At 37.0% G+C, this 23,361-nt stretch overlaps 1 protein-coding gene across 7 annotated transcripts in view; it reads right to left on the bottom strand.

Annotated features, from left to right (window-relative positions):
* Positions 1 to 23,361, bottom strand: part of Map3k5 (mitogen-activated protein kinase kinase kinase 5) — a 210,060-nt gene that overhangs the window by 133,223 nt on the left and 53,476 nt on the right. For 6 of the 7 annotated variants that reach the window (XM_078019065.1, XM_078019061.1, XM_078019062.1 and 3 more), the window contains 2 exons: positions 14,542 to 14,681; positions 1,022 to 1,045 (listed from right to left, as the gene is read on the bottom strand). In XM_078019065.1, the coding sequence (XP_077875191.1) occupies positions 1,022 to 1,045; positions 14,542 to 14,681 (164 nt within the window). The remainder of the gene's footprint in view (positions 1 to 1,021; positions 1,046 to 14,541; positions 14,682 to 23,361) is intronic. The other variant, XM_078019064.1, reaches the window with a different exon arrangement.

The following is a 23,361-nucleotide window of genomic DNA, read 5'->3' as shown; positions in this document are numbered from 1 at the left end:
GGCTCATGGAACAGGTTTGAGCACGGTTATTTTCACTCAACCTCTATGGTCAGTCCCCTCCAGCACCACGCCTGAAGCCTAGCACACAGTTCACCTTCAATTAGTACTTGCCGAATAAAAGTTACTAGGCTGAATTGAAGCATGGAGCAATGAGTGCTCACTTCCTGTCAAGGGCTAAAGTTTAAGAGGTTATAACAGCAACATTATCCATCTTATTAAATGAGTCTTCTACCTGGTGAAATCTTAAGCATAACATTTAAAATTTCTGATCTGTGGAAACTATACTGTTAATCTTGTCATCTTAAATGGAATCAATCATGTGCAGTCTAAATTGCAGAGGTATGCTCATGAAGATTTCTAAATGGTCATTTATTTTCCAAGATGAAATACACAACCTTTGGCTTAACATGGTCACTTCCACTGTAATATTATAGTTTTTCTTCATGCAGTGTTTTTTTAAATTTTATTTTTTAAAAATTTTTCATGTTTATTTAATTCTGTGGGAGACTGGAATGAGACCCAAAGGCAAACTATGCTACTTAGGAACTTAAATCAATTTCTCTAAATAGAAGATAGATGACATATTTTATATATATATATAATATACATATGTATGACATATATGTATATTATATATACACATATATACATCATGTATTATCTATACATTACATGTATACCCACCCATGTATTATATATACACAAATGTGTGTCTCTCTCTTGTGCATAAATGCTGTTTTATTGCCACTCATAATTCCATAACATTGACTATACTATGAAGATGTCTTCCAAAGCATGATTACATGTATGAAAAGTAAGATAATACTGTTATCTCCAATTATTGAAAATACATTTTCACTACAATGTCTTATTTAGATAAAATATGCATATTTAAATTCTAAAAAAAAGAGTAACAGATACAGAAATTAAGAATTTGTGAAGATTTTTAAAAATAGTAGAGATTAGTTGATGGGAAAGAAAATACTTTGAAATTTCTGGAAAATTAAAGCAAAATACTCACAGTATTCTTCTGGCAAATGATTTCCTGAAAAATAAGAAAGACAAAAACAGAGCAGAAATTAATACAAAAATCAATTACTTCAATTACTTTACTGAACTATTCTATGTGGGAACATCTGTATTAGCAATCAGAAATTCCAGAAAGTGTATATTAAAGTTTCTGTATCTGAAAGTTTACAGTCTGATTCAGGAAGCAGGAAAATGCAACAGTATTGTATAGGGTATAAGAAAAACAGCATAATCACGTTAAATCCCAAACAGAACAATCTAAAAATCATTTTTTCAGCTAGGCACAGTGGTGTTCACCTGTAATTCCAGTGACTTGAGGAAGGGGTATGGCAAGTTTGAGGCCAGCCTAGGCAACTTAGGGAGATCCCACCTCAAAACAAAAAGGCAAAAAGGGCTGTGGATATAGCTCAGTGGTAGAGCACCCCTGGGTTCAATCCCTGATACCCAAACAAAAAATTTTTTAAATAACGCTCTCAATAAAAGTGAACTATCATTATTGCTATTCCTAGACATTAAAATAGCTAGAGACATGGGGGAGACAATCTAGAGATGTCCATGCTATACAGATTTCACTGAGGTTGGGGAATCATTATTCAGAAAAGAGAAAATAGGACAGTCTATTGGAAATGATGGTATGTATGCTGTCATAGAAACAGGAAACAGGTATTTGTGGAGCTCAAGGGTGAGTCCATCTGGCTAAGGAGAAGGGCCAGATATGACAGGGTAAGAGTAGAGATCCAGGATCCAGCTGACTTGCCATCATCTTTCATCCCACGATCAGGATGCTAAATCATAGCAAGCAAAGGAGAATCACGAGGGCTTTGGCTTAGAGCAGTACCTAAGACTTTTAAACATTCAAGAATACTAGATGTGAAAGTAAAACTGATAGAGGAAAAAATTGCACTGGATAGTGTTGAGAGCCATAAAGATGAACATAAAATAATAAAAGATATCTCATGCTAAAAAGCAAAAGTGATACAGACAGCAAGGGCTAGTTTGTCACAGAAAGGTGTTACTATAGACAAAGGCAGTCTGGGAGGATTAGCAGAGGCAGAGCTCAAGCTGAGCTGGGAAGCAACTCCAAGACAAAGCCAGCTGGTGGGAATGCAGGCTAGAGATATAGGGAAAGCAAAGGCCCACTGGGGAACCATCATTGTTATCCCTAAGAGTGGAGGAAGATGGCTTACTTTAGGATATACAGAAGAGAGAATTAAGGAGGTATTTGGAAAAGATCTTGAATATATCATTGAGCTAAAGCAGAAAGTTCATTTTGACACATACAGTTAACAAGATGATACAATTATTTGGGGACTTACTGGAAAAGACTTTGAGAGCTAAAATGAACTGTGTTCTGCAAGCACTTAGTGATCAAAGTGCTGTTTAAGGCGAGTGGTATGTATGTATAAATATCAACACATATTGGGGCACTGTAATATCAAAGGTTAGGAACAACATAAATGGCTATCACCTTGAAACTGGCTGAGCACTCTATGGTACCTCCATACAATGGTACCTCCATACAATGGCACACAGTTCAGTCAAACAAAGAATGAGAAAGTCCTTTTTCTAGCGACATAGAAAGAGTTCTAAGATACACTGGTAAGTGAAAAAAGCAAAGGGCAGAATAGTTTCTATCCTATGTGCCTATGTATATGGCAGCGCACAGAGGAATGGAAATCAAGGGACGGAAAAGTGACACTGAGGAGGTTCAAAGTGGCTTTTCCACAGGTGATTCATGGGGAATTAATGCATGCCTTCTTTTTCTATCTCCCCCCACCGCTACAATGGTTCAAGAACAAATAAATAGAAAGATCTTGGATAATCACAGGGCCAGAAACATGCATATTTTCACAAACTTGATCAATAGAGTCTCTCTCCAAAGCAGCAGACCACACCCTTGCAGTTACTGCTTTTTGGATAGTAAGAGCCTTCTCTCTTTCCTCTCAGTCCTGGGGAATGCTCTTCCATGCATCTTCTACTACAGAGCATCTTCTGTGCTGGGTTTAAGAAATCTGCTCTCTCTGAAGCTGGCTGTGACCATGTTCCAAGAGCAGTGAGACTAGGCCTTTAATTCTGCCATCATGAACCCTTACACAGACCTCTGATAGCACTTCCTAGGCCAGGCTACACATTTTTGTTCATATGGTTCTTCCACGCTACCTCATAAGCTCCTTGCATGCTAGGACCATGTGTTTGATTTACACTTATATCCGCACAGATTGCCTAGTAGATACCATGACAGATAGTAGCTACTCATAAAGACATGAATGGATTAGTGAATTATAAAGTACATATTCAAATTACACTATGAATTAGTGTAGACATGAAAGTTCTGGTCCTACTCCCAGACCAGCCAGCCATGCATAATTTTACTTCTAACATTAACATGCTGAGAAAGTTAAACTGGGTGACTATTCGTCACTTCCGACTCTGTATTCATTTGCTTTGGGCTCAAGGTAAAAAGTCATGTTTTCCTTGAGCTACTGGAAGGAGAGTCACCCTCATGCTCCCCTGCTTGTCCCTCTTTTGGTGCATCAGGCACAGAAATGGAAGTGGCAGGGAGGGAAGCGGTGGTGAGGACTGAGTGAGCCAGAGGATCTATGGAAAACCACTGGAGCCACTGCTGGCCTACAGCCATCGGGCTGTCTGCCTAAGGAACTGCTTGTTGGAATAACAACCCTCTTCCTTTCTCTTTTGCTTTCCTTTCAGATCATACAAACACTGTATCACATTATACTATATTAAAATCGTTCCTATAGCACTCTACTGGATTCCTGCTAACTTAGGTTTTCTGGAACCTAAGTGGACACAAACCATTCTGGTTCATGATACCTTAAGTGCATTTTAACTCAGTCCAAATAAATGGCAAACAAGATCTCAGAAGGTATCTTAATAGGACTGAGGTGGAACAGGGAATGCTGAATGTGTACTAAAGCCACTGCAGCAGGGAGACAGAAGGAATGAAATAAAGTCGTGATGTAACTGCCAGATTTCACAACAGACCAAGAAAACCTTTCATCTATAATGCCTGTAAGTAAAAAGATAAAAATCAACCTAAACTCCAGTTCCTTGCCAATGAAAAGTTCTCAAGGTACATGCCCACTATGACACTATACTTTTTTCTGCAGTCATAGGGGCCTTTTGGTCAGTACCTGGCTGTACCAGAAGCATCCAAACTTTTATTTTTCAATTTTCTGGAACCCTTTGATAACCAAAGAAACAAGGAAAAAGAGAAGAGATGACTTCTTATAGTTGTTTGGAACAATTCTTTTTCAGTACTAGGATTGAACCCAGAGGTGCTCTACCACTGAGCTACATCCCTACCCTTTTTAATTTTTATTTATTTATTTTTTTTGAGACAGGGTCTCACTAAGTTGCTTAGGGCCTCACTAAGTTGCTGAGGCTGGCCTCGAACTTGCTATCCTCCTGCTTTATCCTTCTGAGTGGCTGGGATTACAGTCATATACCATTGTTCACGGTTGCGACAATACAACTTTGAAGAGGTCATTTAAGAGGTAAATAAAGGGAGTGTCTCCAATATTGCAGTTTTTGTGCCAAAAATATGACAAACTGTAGCAGGGAAGAAGTGGAAGGAGCTAGTGTGAGGCTGCCAAGGTGGACTGGGGTAGGAGAAGCAGGCCTGGCAACCCAAGACCTCAGCTTCCTGGCAGGACAGAAAGGAGCTGGCTGGAATGCTTGCTCAGGGAAATAGCATAGCCCAGCTAGTGACCTTCCAGGTCTTCTCTTCTGGTCTTTTTTTCTATCCCAGTGGAATTAGGCAAGCTTTCCATTAAGGTTGGAAAAAAGAGAGCTATTTTCTATATTCCCCAGCTCTACCCTCTCAACTAATTTCAACGCTTCAAAGCTAACATGGGATCCTGGCCTCTCTGGGGTGAGGTATCCTGTTCCCCTTTCTGACCACTGCTGAAATGAAGCTGAGTATGCTCAGGAAGAACAATCCAACACGATGAACACAAGCCATGGTACAGAGTCAGTCCTGAAAGATAGCTAAGTATGTTGTGCTAACCTGGTATGTTTGCAGAAAAGCTCAATGAAAAACAAACAAAAAGTAATCTACCAAAAACATCCTTTCACAGGACATATGAAATCTGTACACAGACTTAGAGGGAATGATATTCATTCAAACAGATTTTCTTCTCCTTTTGACAAAATGGTAATAAGAGGCTAGAAATGGTGGGAGGGTGGGGTGGGAGTAGGAGGTTAAAGATAATTAGGAAGAAAAGAATGAGCATGATTTTATTCAGAGTACAATATGGGAAGTCAAAGAATATGGGGCTCATCTCTACTCTGACACTTATCAGCTGTGTGTATTCCTAACAAGTCACTGTATCTCCCCATATTTAATTCTCATCTGTAAAGAAAATACTTTTTATCTGTTCAATACAGTGAGTACCTGACATGTCTGTCTCATTGGGATGTATATGAAAACCAAATGAAATAAGTTTAAGCAATAATTTGAAGTACTTTTTTTTTGTACCAGGGATTAAACCCAGGAGTGCTTAATCACTGAGCCACATCCCCAGTCCTTTTTATATTTTATTTAGAGACAGGGTCTCATTAAGTTGCTTAGGGCCTTGCTAAGTTGCTGAGGCTGGCTTTGAACTTTCGATTCTTCTGCCTTAGCCTCCCAAGCTTCTGAGATTATAGGCCCCCCTGCCAACTTAAGTACTTTAAAGCTATACATAATATAAGGTATTAATTCCACCTAAACAAAGTACTTCTACTTAATTCCTGCACAACCAGATCTAGAGAACTGTACACTCGTGTTACTCATGACCTGGGGTAAGAACACATCTTCTTCTTAAACATGAGCAACTGTCAATGAAAACAACCTGTGCTTAAAAAAAAATCAGGTTAAATTAAACAAAGCTGGAAAGTCATCCCCAAAGACATTCTTGACTTTCTTTTTCTCCTTCCCTATTAATTTTGTTTCATATCTAAATAAATCTCTCTTGGTGGGAGAACTCTACTGTAAGTAGACATATTTCTTTGAACTGGGTGCTGATGGGTGACATTTTATACATACAGCATTTAACACAGCTTCTTAATACAAACTTCCCTTAGTACTGTGTTGCTATTGTTATAATTAACATCTTTGTCACCAGCTGACAACACCTAATTGAACTGTTCTATTAAAGTACATGTTGTTTCTTCTTTCTTAAACTGTATTATAAAAAAGTTACAGGTATGAGGCTGGGGATATAGCTCAGCTTGGTGTATGATAGAGTGCTTGCCTCCCATGGTTCAATCCCCAGCACCACACACACACACACACACACACACACACACACACACACACACACACACACAGTTACAGGTAGGTATAATTTTATACATAGTAAATCCCATTTGACATAAGGTTTAATGATAATTTCAAGGATGTGTTCTAAAAGGACCCAAAGAGGATGATGGGTTGGAGTGCCACAAAGATCAACTACCACAGAATTATCTATAATGAACAAAAAGGAGAAGAATTCAGCAAAACTTTGGCCCACTTCTGGTGTGTGCAGAGGGGCTCCTGCCTGTTCTTCAAGGTATTCAGACTCACAGGCTACAGCTGGGGTCAACCAGTGATTTGATGACATCTTTCATTCCCTATACCGGGTGCAGATTTTCCTCTCCTTTTGACAAAAGGGTAATAAGAAGCTAGAAATCATGGGTAGGAGAAGGAGATTAAAGAGAATTAGGAAGGAAAGAGCATGATTTTATTCAGTCTACAGATAATGCCTTAGGGAGAGAATACTGCTAACACACATTGAACAAAACTAGGCTCTTGCGTCTCAAGCCCATCCTCAGGGATTCTCCAACAGGGAAGTCAACACCTGCTAAATAAATCATTCATCTAGTTTGTCAGTTCAAGATCCCAGGAGAAGAATCTCCAAAAAGCCGCACTTTATGTATTTTTAACCTGCTCCTGCCCCAGATTTCCTCTTTCTTTCCCCATTAGAGACGGACTGATTACAGTTCAGATGAAAGTTTGACCATTTCTGAAATATGTAAAATAAAGTAACAAGCCTGTTTCCTCTCTCAACAACAACAAAAGCTTCCTATGGAATAACAAGAAATGCATGGGATGCAGTGTTGAACCAGGGAGAGGACAGGGTGCCAATTGCTGATTCTAAGTCAACACCGAGGAATAAACTAAGCAAGAGTCTCGGGATGTCCGGAGGCAGCCCAGTTAAAACAGGCAAAGCCAATGATTCTGTTCACAAATTGTTAAACTACTTTATAGGAGCATATTTTCAAATGACTTTTTTTTTTAAACATTAACTAACTGTGTACTTTGTACCACTGACTAACTCGGTACAATCTGAGGTGCTGAAAATAATCCTGCAAAATTCCATTGTTGAAATTAGAGTCATAAACCTTAAAAATTAATGTCATGCACTACTTACATTAAAACTTGAATTTAATTCAAATCTTAGTTATTTAGCTTAGCAAGGCAGGTAAAACTTTAGGAAAAGAAAGCAGTGATGTAAGATCAAAAAGAAGAGAAATACATTTTTATGGGTTTAAGGACACTCTGGAATCTCAGTAGATGTGTCAAGTATAGGGAAGAATCCAATTTAAATTTGAAGCATTTGTAACAAAAACTACCTTGATTTTCCTCACTGATTTACTTCAAACTAGTATCAATATCAAAATTTACATCACGGACATCATCATTTTTTTCCAAACAACAACCATTTGCTTCATTCAAGTGGACATGAATGAGTACCAGAAGAACTGTCCCCGTTTCACATACACAAAGATGGGGTCCTCTGTATCTACAGATAACAGATCTTGGGTCTATATACCATGGAACTGCTTTGAAGGAGCAACAGGGCTCATCCATGTTGTAGCACATGTCAGCTTCCTTGTCACAGCTGAGTAGTATACCATGTAGGTATACACCCATTTTGTTCATCTATTCATCTGTCATGGACACCTGAGTTGCTTCCACTTTCTGGCTATTGTAAATAATGTCACTAATGAACATGGGCATATAAATATCTCTTTCAGATCCTGCTTGGAATTCTCTTGGGAATGTAAATCAAGAAGTGAAAATGCTGGATCATATGTTAAATCTCTTTTTAATGTTTTGAGAAACTGACATATTGTTTTTAAAAATGGCTGATTTTTCAAAGTTGGTAAATTAGTGATGGTGTTACAAATTCTGGTTTGTGCCTGTAAGATTTCTAGTGTCATTTCCTAGGGGGATGCTAGTCAGGTCCCAATCTAGAAAATAACACATGCATTTAGGCAGAGCCAGAGTACCTGGCACTACATATGTATGGAATATATCCAGTGAGATAATGAAGAAGTAAGCAGTTTTACAAAAGAGTTAATTGAGGAAAATCCCATCTGTAAAGTAACTTTTCAGGCAGTGGCTTAAGAGAAAAATACAACTAAATTTCTTGAGTAAGGAATAATCTAACATAATCATTACATTTCAACACAGAAAGCTGAGTCACCACTAGCTGATGTGCATATCAATCTCCAAAGAATCATTTCTTATGCATAAAATGGGAACAAAGATGATTTAAGTGCAGAAAAAAAAGATTCAAATACATCTTAGGCTTTCTTACCACTGCCAGAATATTAAGAAAAAGAAACTGAAATTCTTTGGGGATTCAAATGCCCAAAATGCATGTAAAGTTTTCTTGATGGGTATAAAAAAACTGAAGAATATAGCAACATTTTTAAAGGCTAATTATGAAATATTTTCAGTATATAAAAAGTATAAAAATTAGCAAACAACTATATGTCTACCACCTGGATTTAGAAATATTAAATTATAGCCAGACACAGTGGTGCCTGCCTATAAAGGCAACACTTAGGAGGCTGAGGCAAGAGGAACACAAGTTCAAGACCAGCCTTGTTAACTTAGAGAAACTATCTCAAAATAAAATAGAAAGGGCTGGGGATGTGGCTCAGTGATAGAGGCTTATCTAGCATGTGCAAGGCTTGGGTTTAAAACCAGTATTTAAAGAAAAAAGAAAAAAAAAAGAAAAAAAAACATATTACATATAGTTAAAGACTCTTATCTTCCAACTTTATTCTACTCCTATCTCCCAAAGAGGTAAATACTCTGATTGGATAATTTCCATACATACTTCTATCTCTTTATAACACACATGTGTATAATACCATTGTCTTGCCTGTCTGTAATCACATTCTGTATAACTGGTATGATACTGTACGTGGGTAATTTGTTTTTCCCCTTAACATTATTATTTTTTAAAAAGTTTTTTTTGTTTTTTTTAGTTGTTCTTTTTACATATACATGACAGTAGAGTATATTTTGACATATTAAACATATGTGGAATTTATTCTAATTAGGATCCTATTCTTATGGTTGTACATTATGTGGAGTTTCACTGGTCATGCATTCATGCATGAACATAGGAAAGTTATGTCCAATTCTTCCCACTGTCTTTCTTATTCCTATCCCCTTCCCTTCTCAACATTCCTTTATCTAATCCACTGAACTTCTATTTCCACCCCTGCCACACACACTTGTTGTATGTTAGCATCCTCATATCAGACAGAATATTTGGCCTTTGTTTTTTTAGGATTGGCTTATTTCACTTAGCATGATAGTCTCCAGATCCATCCCTTTACCAGCAAAAGTCATAAAAATCATTCCTTTTTATAACTGAGTAATATTCCATTGTACATATATATCACATTTTCTTTATCCATTCATCTTTGAAGGGCACCTAGGTTGGTTCCATAGCTTAGCTATTGTAAATTAAATTGAACTGCTATAAACAATGATGTGGGTGAGTCATTGTATGTTGATTTTAAATTCTTTTCAAAAATTATATTTGGAGATACAATGACTTTGATGTATAAAGCTCTAATTGATTAATCTTAAGTGTTCTACAATATTCCATTAAATGATTATACCAAAAAGTTTTTTGATTTGTTTTATTTTTGTGATACTATAAATAGAACATAGGGACCCTCTACCACAAAGCTAAAACCCTAGCCCCTTTTATATTTTGAAACATGGTTTTGCTAAATTGCTGACGCTTGCATCAAACTTGCAATCCTCCTGCCTTGGCCTGCTGAGTGGCTGAGATTACAGGTGTGTGCCCCTGTGCCAGACTTGTCCCAATTATTCATTCATTCTCCTAATGGATATTTTCCATCTCCTTTAGGGGAGGGGTTATTAAAATATTGCATAAACATTCTTTGTTTTATCTCCTTACACCTGAGACACTTTTTTTTTTTTTTTACAGTACACATCTAGGTTCAAAATTGCTTAGACTTGATGATAGGTTCCTTTGACAGTATTAGATATTGCCAAATTGCTCTTCAAAAGTGAGTAGTAAGCAGAGCACACTGATGCATGTCTGTAATCCTAACGGTTGAGGAGGCTGAGGCGGGAGAATCACAAGTTCAAGGCCAGTGTAACTTAGTGAGACCCTAAGCAACTTAGTGAGACCCTATCTCAAAAAATGAAAAGGACTGGGGATGTGGCTCAGTGATAGAGCACCTCTGGGTTCAATCCTCAGTACCAAACAAACAAACAAAAAAACTAAAACAGAGTGGTGATTCACTATTTCCCCAGTAGTGTGTCTGTTTCCCACTCAGCCTTACCACTTGTTTATAAGAGCTTCTACCTGCTGACTATCTGGGGATGTGTAGCGCACTTCATTGCTTGGTCTTGCTTCATTTTATAAATAGCCATGTTTAAAGTGAGTCAGGGTTAATCCAGAATCAAGAGAAGTAGCTAAAGAAAGGGTTGAAAGAAAAGATCACAAGAACTAGAGCTATGAACTCTTATTATAAAGGAATTTCTGGTGATAGAAAAAGGGTAGTTTTGAGACTCAGGAAATGATACCCTAAAGTTTGGCCCTTTGACACACTGAGCACATTGAACAAAAAAGCAGTATCAGAACCAAAATCTCTGCGACTTTCTCCAACTCCTGTCTCTGATCCTCTTTCCCTCCCTAACTGCAGGAAGGCTTTCTCTGATGCTCTCTTATCCACCTAAACACCAGCTCCTCCAGAAGATGAACTAGTAGAAGAAAAACCAGAGCTGACCTCACCCTCAGGGCACAGGTACACTCTGTCCCAGGCTCTTTGGGCCCATCCGTTTCTCCTGAAAATCATTTACTCTAAATCTAAAATTGCCTACATCCTCCACTTCCTTCTCTCCTAGCAAAATGATGTTCACACTTCAACCTTCTTTGTGTTTTTCATACGTGATGATAGGTTCCCTTGAACTTGTGATTCAACCTTTTTTGAGTTTTTATACTCTTTGTGACTCCCATGTACTTGCATATTAATGAATTTGTATGAATTTTCACCTGTTCGTGTGTCTGTTGTCACTTTTTTCAGCAGACCCAATTATGGAACCTTCAGAGGACGGAGGGGGAGTTCCCTCAGCCCCTTTGTGGTACATTAAAACAAATTCCTCACTGTTCACAGCAGCCACTCAATCCCCCAAGTGCTTTTTGATCTTAGATGTATCTCATGCATCTGCTCCACAGTTCATTAGCCAGTAGAGTCCAGACCCACTCTCCCATTTAGTAAGAGATGCCAAGTGGAAGTCTGATCATTTTTAAATGCATGGAATAAATCAGAAAAGAGTTGTTATCAAATTTTCTTATTTTTGAGCAAATGTTAAATCTTGGCATAGTCTCTCTCAATAAACATTAATAGGCACACTAAGAAGTTCTCATGATTTAATTAAAGAAAACTGAAATATGTGTTAGAATATTAACAAAAAAACAATTTATTTCCCTCTCTCAAAGTGCAATCATGATTTTTTTTTTCCCCTTGGGACAAAAATAAGTTATGGGCTGGGGTTGTTGGCTCATCAGTAGAACACTTGCCTCACACGTGTGAGCCACTGGGTTTGATCCTCAGCACCTCAGCATAAATAAATGAAATAAAGGTATTGTATCCATCTACAACTAAAATATATATATATTTTTAAAAAGTTAAAATATTTCATTCTTAATAAAATTGAAGGACTTATAGCTTAATGCAACAGCTAGAAATTTTATTGCACATATATGATTAGATTCTTAATATCCTTTCAAATGACAATTCAGGCAAGGATTTTAAGCATTTTTATAGTTCTCATAAATTATTCTCCAAGTAGCTTATACTTTTAAACACAAAAGATTTTTTTTCTATGATTTCTTCCTGAGAATTTGCTGCTGAAGAGAATCTGCTGTCTTCAACAAAAAGCTGATGAAAATAAAATTGGCACAGCTGTACTTTCTTTGAAGTCCAAAGAATCAACCTAAGTGAAGCAAGATACACGACAAGAATAGCATTCTAATTCTGCCTCTGCCTCTGTAAAAAAAGATGCTTCACTTTGTCATATCTGCCTCACTTTGCAGATATTATTTCAAATGTCTCTTGCTCTTATTTCACTAGTTTTCCTTTCTGTTTGTAAATGCTAGGGATAGCAGAGTTATACCTAGAGCCAAATGCAACAGAAATAAATAAAAACAAACACATACAGACATATATCCCAAGTTTTTGCAGTAGGATAAGACTTTCTGAAACCCAAAGAAAATTTCTAGACTTGCAGAAAATATTTTTTTTTCTATCCCAGACATCAGAGGCTATCTGGCTAGAAACGATCTAAATAAGAAAATGACAAATGCTTAAGTTAATGGAAGGGTTAAGAGAAAAGACACACTCTGCATGGGACAAGTGAGGAGGCATAGTTGATGCATTTTTCTAAATGAACAACACTTGGCAGGCATGACTGATATAGTTTTAACCAGAAATACAATCCTCCCTTGTTATCCACAGGGCTGGTCCCAGGACACCCAGGATACCAAAATCTGTAGATGATCAAGTCACTTATATAAATGGCATAGAATCTGCATATAACCTACAACCACCCTCCTGTACACTTTCAATCAACTCTAGGTTTCTTATCAAAGCTAACACAATGTAAGTGCTAAGCAAATAATTGTTACCCTGCATTGTTTATGGAATATAAGACAAAGGGGAAAGTCTGTACACTTTCAGTACAGAAGTAATTTAAATAAATATATTTACTATCCATGATTGGTTTAAAAGTGCAGAACCCATGGATACAGAGGGAAAACTGCAAGGGATAATAAAACTTGGTGGTTAAGAAGAACAAGCTAGGGAGCCAAGCTGACCTGGTCCCAGATCTTCCTTACTAATAACCAGGTAAAAAGATAAATTTAGACTGAGTAGGACCAAATCTCTCAATTCCAGTATGCCAGAAACAGATATGCCTCTCAATCCCCAGCATAATGTCGAGCATGCAACAAATATATTTGCTCAGTGAAACTCTTCAGGATTTTTAGAGAAAGCTACCCATGCTCTAGATACTCTGATAAAAGCAAAATGCTACTTTAAAATATATTTTTAGGGCTGGGGTTGTAGCTCAGTAGTAGATGGCTTGTTTAGCACATGTGAGGCACTGGGTTCAATCCTCAGCATCACGTAAAAATAAATAAATAAAGATATTATGTATACACACACACACACACACACACACACACACACACACACACACACACATATTTCTACAAGGATTTGGCACTGGAGATCTTCATATAACAATTGCTAAGCCACTGACTTTGAAAGTATGTTCTCAACTTCAGGGCTTCACATCCCAAGGTTGGCTCTTATTTGGGAACCAAAAGACAGAGATGAGAAAAGACCACATGAAGCTAGCTGGAAATTTCACAAAGGAAATGGATGACATCAGGCTCAGCATGAGTGTCACTGAACTGTGAGACACTTTTCAAAGAATCACTCAGTGTAAAATCCTGTGGCCTTGTAAAAGCATGTTCAGCAACTTTGCTGGAGGGAGGAAATGGCTTTATATCAGGTATGTTCCTATTAATGCAGAAAATGACATTGGGATAGGTTGAATTTTGTAGACAAAACACAGAAAGTTTTTACTTCCCAATCCTTTAGGGTGTTAAAAATGGTTTCTATGCGGCAAGCGTCTATTAATGAAGAGAATGCCAACGGGGAAGGTTGAGTTTTGTATACAAAATAGAGAGTTTTACTTCCTTCCTCCCATCTTAATTGAAATGACACCCAGCAAACAAGGGTGGCAATATTGTGAGCAATTCTACTCAGAGCACTCTCAGGCACGAAGAGTATTTTAGTTAGAGCCAGATGGGCACAATGAAGTCACCAAAGGTCAGGCATAAAGCCCGATATATCTTATATGACCTCCTTTTCTTTCTCCAAGGTGTGTATCAGTGATTTCCCATCAACAGTCTCCTGGATGTAACTCCACCTGGTACTCAGACCTGAACATGATGTTTATCTTTCTTGGATATCATCAAATATCTACATTGATTTCTAGATAAACTTCACAATGAATTCTAGATAAACTTGACAATTAGCCCTTGGTAGCTATTTATCATACTGGCAAAAACATCTTTTCACAAACATAAGTTACTGAAAATGTTTTGGATAAGAGAGAATTCTCCCTGAATACTGGGGTTGAAAGGAAATATACCCAGTAACTAAGAGGAGTACCTTCAGGGACTGCAGAGAGTCCGAGTTAGTATCACAGTAGAGGATGATGTTGTTGGCCATGCTGAAGCTTTCTCGAACCCCAAGGTGGTAAAACAAGGATGGCTGCCGGAAGGCATCACTCATCTCCACCACAGCAATATCTGCAGACAGAAAACAAAGTCCCCAAAAGATGTCACCTGAATCATGCCCAATAAGCACATTTGGGTTTCAATAACTCAGTACTCAGAAAAGGAAATGAGGAAATGCTAGGGATTTTCCCTCTTCATTTACCACTGAATTTTGAATTTGTGGTTCTACCAGAAATGGCTTTTATAAAGTTCAACAAACTGACATTTTTTTAAACAAGAAAGAAATCATGTAATTATTGCAAAGAGCCTGCAATGATGGGAAGCAAAAGTTAACGTTCTCTGTTAAATTTCAACATTGAAACAAGGTAACTATGGTTACAAATTAAAAAAAAAAAACTTTAAAAAGCAGATTCATAGAATATATAGCAGTAACAAATGCAAAATGAGTTTTTAAAAAAATGGTGACTTTATTGGTTAATCCAGAACTAGGGTTTAGAATTAACTAGTTTATATCCAATAAATATTTGGTAAGTAAAATGAAGAAAGAAAAAAGTGAAGGTATAGAAAATTATAACTAAGAAGAGAAATAAAACCACAGATACTAATTTTTCCAAAAGTCAAACATGACCAATATTAACCTAATAGAAACCTTATCCCACATTTTGACAATAACATCATAAAAATGAAATCCAGATTACTCTCAAACTCATTTACGGATATAAACAAAAATATGAAAGAAAAACTAACAAATGTACCAAGTGTTACACTGTAAGAAGCTGAGATTTTGAGTTTAAAATTTATTTGGGGAATGCAAGGATGGCTCAATTTTTAAGAGTCATGAACATTTCCTCAGATTCTTATTGATTAAAGTGCAAAATCCATTTTTCTCCGTGAAAAAAAAGTCACAAAATGGGCTGCAGCAGGAAAAGAGCATATGCCTAACTTGCAAGATGAACAAAATACGTTTCACAAGTGCCTACTTTGTACTTTGTATTTCTATGTACTTATATGCCCATTAAAATCAGGAAATCTCAGTCAATACAGGAAGATTTTTAGGAAGCCAAGGTATAAGTCTAGAAAATAAAATATAAAATCATCATTACTTGCAAATGTTATGTTGTCAACCAAAACCAGCCAAAACAAAACAAACAATACAATGCAGCTGAATAACTATTAGAAATAATAATACTATTTAGTAAAGTGTTAAGATAAAAAATTATTTTGAAAACTAATAACTTCTTTTACAACCACAATAAAAATTTGGAAAATATAATCATAAAACATAACCCATTCATAATTACAATTAAAGTGTTAACATAGCAAGTTTGTTAAAGACATGTGCAATATTTGATAGATGAAAGGTTGGTATCTTTATAAATTATCTCTTACTGGTCAATTTAAAGCAAACAAGCAATAATAAAAGCTTTGCAACAGACTATAGACATAAGCAGGCAAATTCACTAAAGTTTAAAATGGTCAATAAGCACATGAAAAAATGTTCTCCATCTCTCTTCTAATAAATGCGCATTAAACTAACCATAAAGTGCAATTTCTTTCCTAAAAGGAGCCAATGAAAATAGCCTAAAATAACCAATGAAAATTCAGAGAAATGGTACTCAAGTGTTGTCTAAACTTTTTGGAGACTTACATCCTTAAAATTATGTATACTCTCCAACCCAATAATTCCATTTCTTAGAATTTATCCTGAGAAGTTCTTAGAGATATGGGCAGATTTACCTGTTTGTCTACTGAAATATCATCTTTATAATAAAATAAAGGAAAAAGTCAATATATCCATCAACAGGAAATGACTATGTGTATATTTGTGTATTTACTTTTGTGTATATATAGTAATTACATACACACATGTAAGTACACACACACACACACACACACACACAATGATGATTCCCAATAATGGCATACCATTTAACTACCAAAAACTCTAAGGTAGAAGGATACTTAGAAATGGGGGAGAAATTGAAGCTATTAAGTAAACAAAGTTAAAATATAGTATGTATGTTATAATTTATAGCATACATTACAATGTAATGTATACATTATAATATGTACATTTTATGTAAATATTCATATAAATTTAAAAATCTGAAAACATGTATAGTAAAAAATAATCCATGATTATTCATAATTCACAAATTATTTTTTCACTTTTCTTATTATTTCCCACAATTTCTCATATGAACATTGATTTCTTTTATAAATTAAAACCCACCAAAATATAAAAGGAATTTTCAAGACCTGTGTGACTGAATGTAACATAAAAAAGAACATACTTTTTAAAATTAGTTATGAAGTTTGTTATAAAAATATAAAGAGAATCATATTAAATTATATGAACTTGGTTATAAAATTTTTAAGAGATTGTTTATTTTTATTGATACGTTATAATTATATTTAAGAGTGGGATTCCTATGTCATATTTGTAGCTATATGTAACATAATTTGATCAATCTCTTTCCCTAGTAACTTCCCTTCTCCTTCCTCCCTCCCTCCCCTGATCCACTTACTCTACTGATCTCCATTCTATTATCATTACTTTAAATAGTTCCATATATATATATGTTGTATATATATTCAATGTGGTATATCCATACATAGCATAATTTGGTAGATTTCTTTGCCCAGTATTTCCCCACTCCCTCTCCTCTTCCCTCCCTTTCCTCTATTGCTATTGGTCTTCTTTCTAAAAAATAGTGCACTCTTTAAGAAGCGATTAAATACAGAATCTGACTTATCTTATGACTATGAAGTTAGAATTCACATTCACTCAAGGAGGAATAAATCTGATGCAATGAAGGTAAAAGACATAGAGGATTTACTCATGTTATGAAAAGGGAAGAAGGTCAAAGGAGCTTCAAAACTTGTTGTTTTCAACAATAAGTGCTGGCGAGAATGTGGGGAAAAGGGTACACTTGTACATTGTTGGTAGGACTGCAAATTGGTGCAGCCAATTTGGAAAGCAGTATGGAGATTTCTTGGAAAGCTGGGAATGGAACCACCATTTGACCCAGCTATTCCCCTTCTCGGTCTATTGCCCTAAAGACCTAAAAAGAGCATGCTACAGGGACACTGCTACATCGATGTTCATAGCAGCACAATTCACAGTAGCAAGACTGTGGAACCAACCTAGATGCCCTTCAATAGATGAATGGATAAAAAAAAAATGTGGGATTTATACACAATGGAGTATTACTCTGCATTAAAAAATGACAAAATCATAGAATTTGGAGGGAAATGGATGGCATTAGAGCAAATTATGCTAAGGGAAGCTAGCCAAGCCCTAAAAAACAAATGCCAAATGTCTTCTTTGATATAAGGAGAATAACTAAGAACAGACTAGGGAAGAAGAGCACCAGAAGAAGACCAACATTAAACAAGGATGAGAGGTGGGAGGGAAAGGGAGAAAGAAGGGAAATTGCATGGAAATGGAAGGAGACCCTCAGGGTTATACAAAATTACATACAAGAGGAAGTGAGGGGAAAGGGAAAAATAATACAAGGGGGAGGAATGAATTACAGTAGAGGGGGTAGAGAGAGAAGAGGGGAGGGGAGGGGAGGGGGATAGTAGAGGATAGGAAAGGCAGCAGAATACAACAAATATGAGTATGTCAATATGTAAATCAATGGAAGTGTAACTGATGTGATTCTGCAAGCTGTATATGGGGTAAAATGGGAGTTCATAACCCACTTGAATCAAAATGTGAAATATGATATATCAAGAACTATGTAATGTTTTGAACAACCAACAATAAAAAAAAAAAAATTGTTGTTTTCCCCAAAAGCTAAAAATGACTTGAAGACTCTTTAATATAAATAAAGACTTTTCTTTTGGGGTCCTCAACATTTCTACATTAAAAAAAAAATCAACCTATAAAACAAATGAGTCACTGCATCCCACCCACACTGCCATCTGCCTCCTGCCCCCACGCTGCTTCCGCCTCCCCCAGGTGCCAGCACTCAACAGTCAATCACCCAGCTTTAAAACCCAGAGACAACGTAGAGTGCAGCAAAAAGAAACCATAAACAGTAGCTGAAGAAAAATAAGAGAGATGCAAAGAAACACATCAGCTAAATTAAGGTAATAAGGAGAAAGGGGTATTTTTCTAAATAATTGACTTGGGATTTGATGCTAAAATAAAAATTTAAAACCCTGCCAGAAGGTTTTCATATTAAAGAGAAGAACTAGACATTTAAAATAAATGGTACCAGCAAAATAAGGTATAATCATTAGTTCTGAACATCGAAGCAGAGATGTTACATAGAACATTAAAAAGTACTTATTGACCCAATTTTAAAATATGATAATATAGTAAGGTACCTCAGAAAACGGTTGATTTTTTTTTGTATTTCAAAGCAGATGAGTGATTTGTTCAAAGACATTTTTATTCTTTTCTAAATTTATTTAATTGTCTTAGAGAAAAATGCATTCTTTCACTGGTATATAGCTTAATGGGTTTTGAAAAATGCATTCCCACTACCACAGGCATGACAGAGAACAGCTCCTTCATTCCAAAAATTTCTCTCATGCTTTCCTTTTGCAATTAATGCTCCAATCCAGCCTCAACCCCTGGCAAGTACTGTTCTGTTTACTGTCTTTATAGTTTTGCTTTCTCCAGAACACCACAGAAATGGAATCATACATAAGCTTTTGGATTTGGTTTCTTTCACCTAACAAAATATATTTGAGATTCATCTGTAGATGAATTCATCCATCCATGGATTGGAGGACACATTTGGGTTAACTCCAGGCTGGCAAATTTTTTACAGTTACTACTCATATACAAACTTATGCTTTTCATTTGTCTTCGGTAAATATCTATGAGTAGGATTACTGAGTCATATGGTAAATATATGTTTAACTTAATAAGAAAATGCCAAACTCTTTCCTAAAGCAACTATACCATTTTGCATTCCCACCAGCAATGTACAATAGGTTTCTGTTGCCCACCATCCTTGTTGGCCCTTGATATTGTCAGTTTTTGCTTTAAGCCAGCCTATTAGGTATGTAGTGGTATCTCATCGTGGATTTATTTTTATTAATGAAGTTGAACAATTTTGGGGGAGGGAGTACCGGAGAATGAACTCAGGGACACTCGACCATGGAGTCACAACCCCAGCCCTATTCTGTATTTTATTTAGAGAGAGGGTCTTACTCAGTTAATTAGCATCTCACTTTTGCTGAGCCTGGCTTTGAACTGGCAATCCTCCTGCCTCAGCCTCCCGAGCCACAGGGATCACAGGTGTGCACCACTGCACCCAGCTCAAAGTTGAATAATTCTTATGTACATATTTTATGATTATCAGTGCTCAATGATTTTGACCTTTAATTGTTAAACTTTTTTCTTATTATTAAGGTTCACATGATCTTTGTATTTTCTGATTGTTATTCCTCTGTAAGATTATGTGATTTGCAAATACTTTCTCCTCATTTGTGACTTGTTTTATTCTTTTCTTAACTGTCTCTAAAAGTACAAAAACTTTAAGTTCATTTCTCAATTTGCCCCTTTATAGACTGTACTTTAGGAGTAGCACCCCCACACACAATATTATATATATTGACAAAAGATCACAAGAGTTCTCTCCTTTGTTTTATTCTAAAAGTTTTAAAACATTATATTTTACATTTAAGTCTATGATTCATTGAGTTGGTTTTGGTATATGTGTGATTATCCACAGGATTGCCACAAAAGCTCAATTGGATGTTGATTAAGTGCATTTGCTCATGAAATGCATGACAGAAGTGTGCTTTGGCCCCCTATTTCTTTCTATTTCTTCCTCTTGTTTGTATTCTGAGCTTGTGAACTGAATTCAATCTCCTTTAGGTGTAGGATGAGGCCTGGTGAAAAACAGAGTGAACTCCAGGGCCCCAATATCTCCTTCAAAGGCAAGGCCCCAACCTAAGTATGGGTCAGGGTTCATATTTGTTGTAAAGACTCCTTTCTTCATTGAAATACTTCTGCATCTTTGTCAAATGTTAATTGTCTACACATGTTGGGGGGGGGGTCGGTGCATCTACTGCTGGATTCTCAGTTCTATTCCATTGATGGATGTGTCTGCTTTTTGCAAACACAACACTGTCACATTCCTTGCGATTAAATCACTCAGGGTCACTGCAAGGGAACTGGGCTGCATGAAATAACCACACAAGAGACAGAGAAACCTTTTTCTCTGGGGGTCCTCTGATGGCTCCTCTGACCTTAAGGGTCCATAGAAAGACAGAGTGATTGCATGCTGACCCCTTTTATTGAGGTAAAGGCATTCAAATGAGGCAAAGGGTCAGGTTTCAAGGGATGGAGTCTAGCTTCATAATGTCCATGATGTCCTCCTTCATCAGGTTGACTGAAGGACACACCCAAAGGCAGAGTAAGAGAAGGCGACACACAAAGGGCATTTCCATGGAACATTCTATCCCAAACAAGGTAAAGGGGTAATATCACAAAGGAACAGGTGAGCATAGGTCAATCCAGGGGGCTGCAGGAAGTCATGCCTACATCTGAAGACACATTCTTCTACTTTGAGGATGGGGCAGCATCTAGGGCCACTATGAAAGTGACCAGATCACTACAAAAGTGACCAACAGAGCCTCTACCAATCACAGGAAGGAAAATGCTAATCATTCAGGGCAACGGCCTCCCACACAACACTGTTTTGATAGCTGGAGCGTTATGAAAGGTACCGACATCAAGTAGGTCAATCTGCCAACTCTATCCTGTTTTCAAAATGTGTTCGACTATTTCAGTTGTTGTGTTAGTCAGCTTTGTATCACTCTAACAAAACACCTGAGATAAAGCTTTGCTTTATGGTTTTCTCATGGTTTCAGTCCGTGGTCGCTCGGCTCTGCTGCCGTTAGGCCTTTGCAAGGCAGTGTATCATGGAGGGCTGTATGTGACATTGCTATTGCCCAGATGGCACCAGGAAGCAGAGCGAGAGGGAGGAGGTGCCAGGGCCCCAATACCTTCTTCAAAGGCATGGCCCCAACCTAACTTCCTCACTTCCTCATCCTGGGCCCCACCTCCTAAAGGATGCACCATCTTCCAATAGCACCACAGGCTGGCAACCAAGCCTTCGATGCATGGGACTCTGGCAAGGGGAGAGGGATCCAAGATCAGAATGATAGCACCTGTTCCATTTGCTTTCCTGTTTTAGAATCAGTCAGTAGTTGTTAACTATCACTTGAAAACTACAGGGGAAAAAAATCCTACTGGGATTTTGATTGGGTTGTGTTAAATTTATAGATCACTTTGGGACGAACTAATAGCAATACTGAGTCTTTCACTCCATAAATATGGCACAGGGCATATTAATTTATTTGGGTCTGATTTATTCAGTACCAGATCCTACACATAGTTTGCTAAATTTATGTCTAAGTGTTTCATTTTGGGGGAGAGGGCTATTGTAGATGGCACTCTCTGTAAAACTGTTATTATTTTAAAATTATGTTAAATTCTTATGTTAAAATTATTATGAACAATAATCCTAATTGTTCAATGCTATTATATAAAAATACAATCGATTTTTTAAATATTGACTTTTTCTGGTATATTCTTGGGGATTTTCTACATGGACAGTCATCATCGACAACAAAAAGAGGTTTTATTCCCCTTCTTTCCAATGTCTACATTTTATGGTTTCTGTTTGCTTTTTGCTTTGTTATACTAGCTAAGTAAGACTTCCAGTAACAGCACTATTTTTTGGTTTTTATTTTTAGTTGTAGATGGACATGGTGCCTTAATTTATTTTTATATGGTGCTGAGGATCGAACCCAGTGCCTCACACATTTAGGCAAGCACTATACCACTGAGCTACAACCCCAGGCCGCAGTAACAGTACTTTTTAAACAGTAGTATTTCATTACCAACTAAAGAAAATATTAACTTAAATAGATAGACACTGAAACAGAGAAAGTATCTGCCAAAGATCAGCTAGAAAGTAGAGACACCAGGATTCAAACCTGGCTCTGGAGTTCACTCTTAGTTTTTCACCAGGCCTCATCCTACACCTATAGGAGACTGAAGTTCACAAGCTCAGAATCCAAACAAGAGGTAGAAACAGAGCTGGGGGCCAAAGCACACTTCTGTCATGCATATCATGAGCAAACGCACTTAATCAACGTCCAATTGAGCTTTTGCGGCAATCCTGTGAATAAAACTGCTACACTTAATAATCTAAGACTAAGCCAGTCATGTAAAGTAAAGAGAAAGACATTAAACTCACCAACATTTTTACTTAAGGCGCACTCTGCTTGCTTGTCCCAACTGGGTTAACATTAAATGGAGCATAAAATTAGGTTTACCAGAGTTTTATTAAAGCATAACAAAGTTTCAGGCAATAACATAAAACAGTTGAGCCCAATTGCATTTTGGTCATTGAACAGCAGGGTTCCTGGTCTGAGGTTTTCCTAATTGAATTTTTCCTTCATAATACGGTATCCATGAGTTAAAAACCTCACCCGTTGCTGCTGCTTGTGAACAGCACAATGAAGGAAGACATTCATCTTTTGTTACTTCCTATTAATTCAGTGCCAATTTAATTTAACAAATATCCTGAGCACCTGTGGTACACAAGGCCTTGTTACCCATTGTGAAAGTTAAAAGGAAAACTTTAGGAGATGAGGTGTTTGCCTTCTCTTGCAGGTCAGGGTCAGGCACTGGCAGGTAGGGATACAGGGCACTGTGGAAGAACAAGCAGAGGATGCTCAGAGGCCAGCAAGGTCAGAGCTGTTGGATGGATAA

This window comes from Ictidomys tridecemlineatus, chromosome 8, assembly GCF_052094955.1.
Source record: "Ictidomys tridecemlineatus isolate mIctTri1 chromosome 8, mIctTri1.hap1, whole genome shotgun sequence".
Lineage (NCBI taxonomy): Eukaryota > Metazoa > Chordata > Mammalia > Rodentia > Sciuridae > Ictidomys > Ictidomys tridecemlineatus.
The sequence above is the reverse complement of the archived record's forward strand: the minus strand, read 5'-3'. Positions and strand labels throughout refer to the sequence as shown.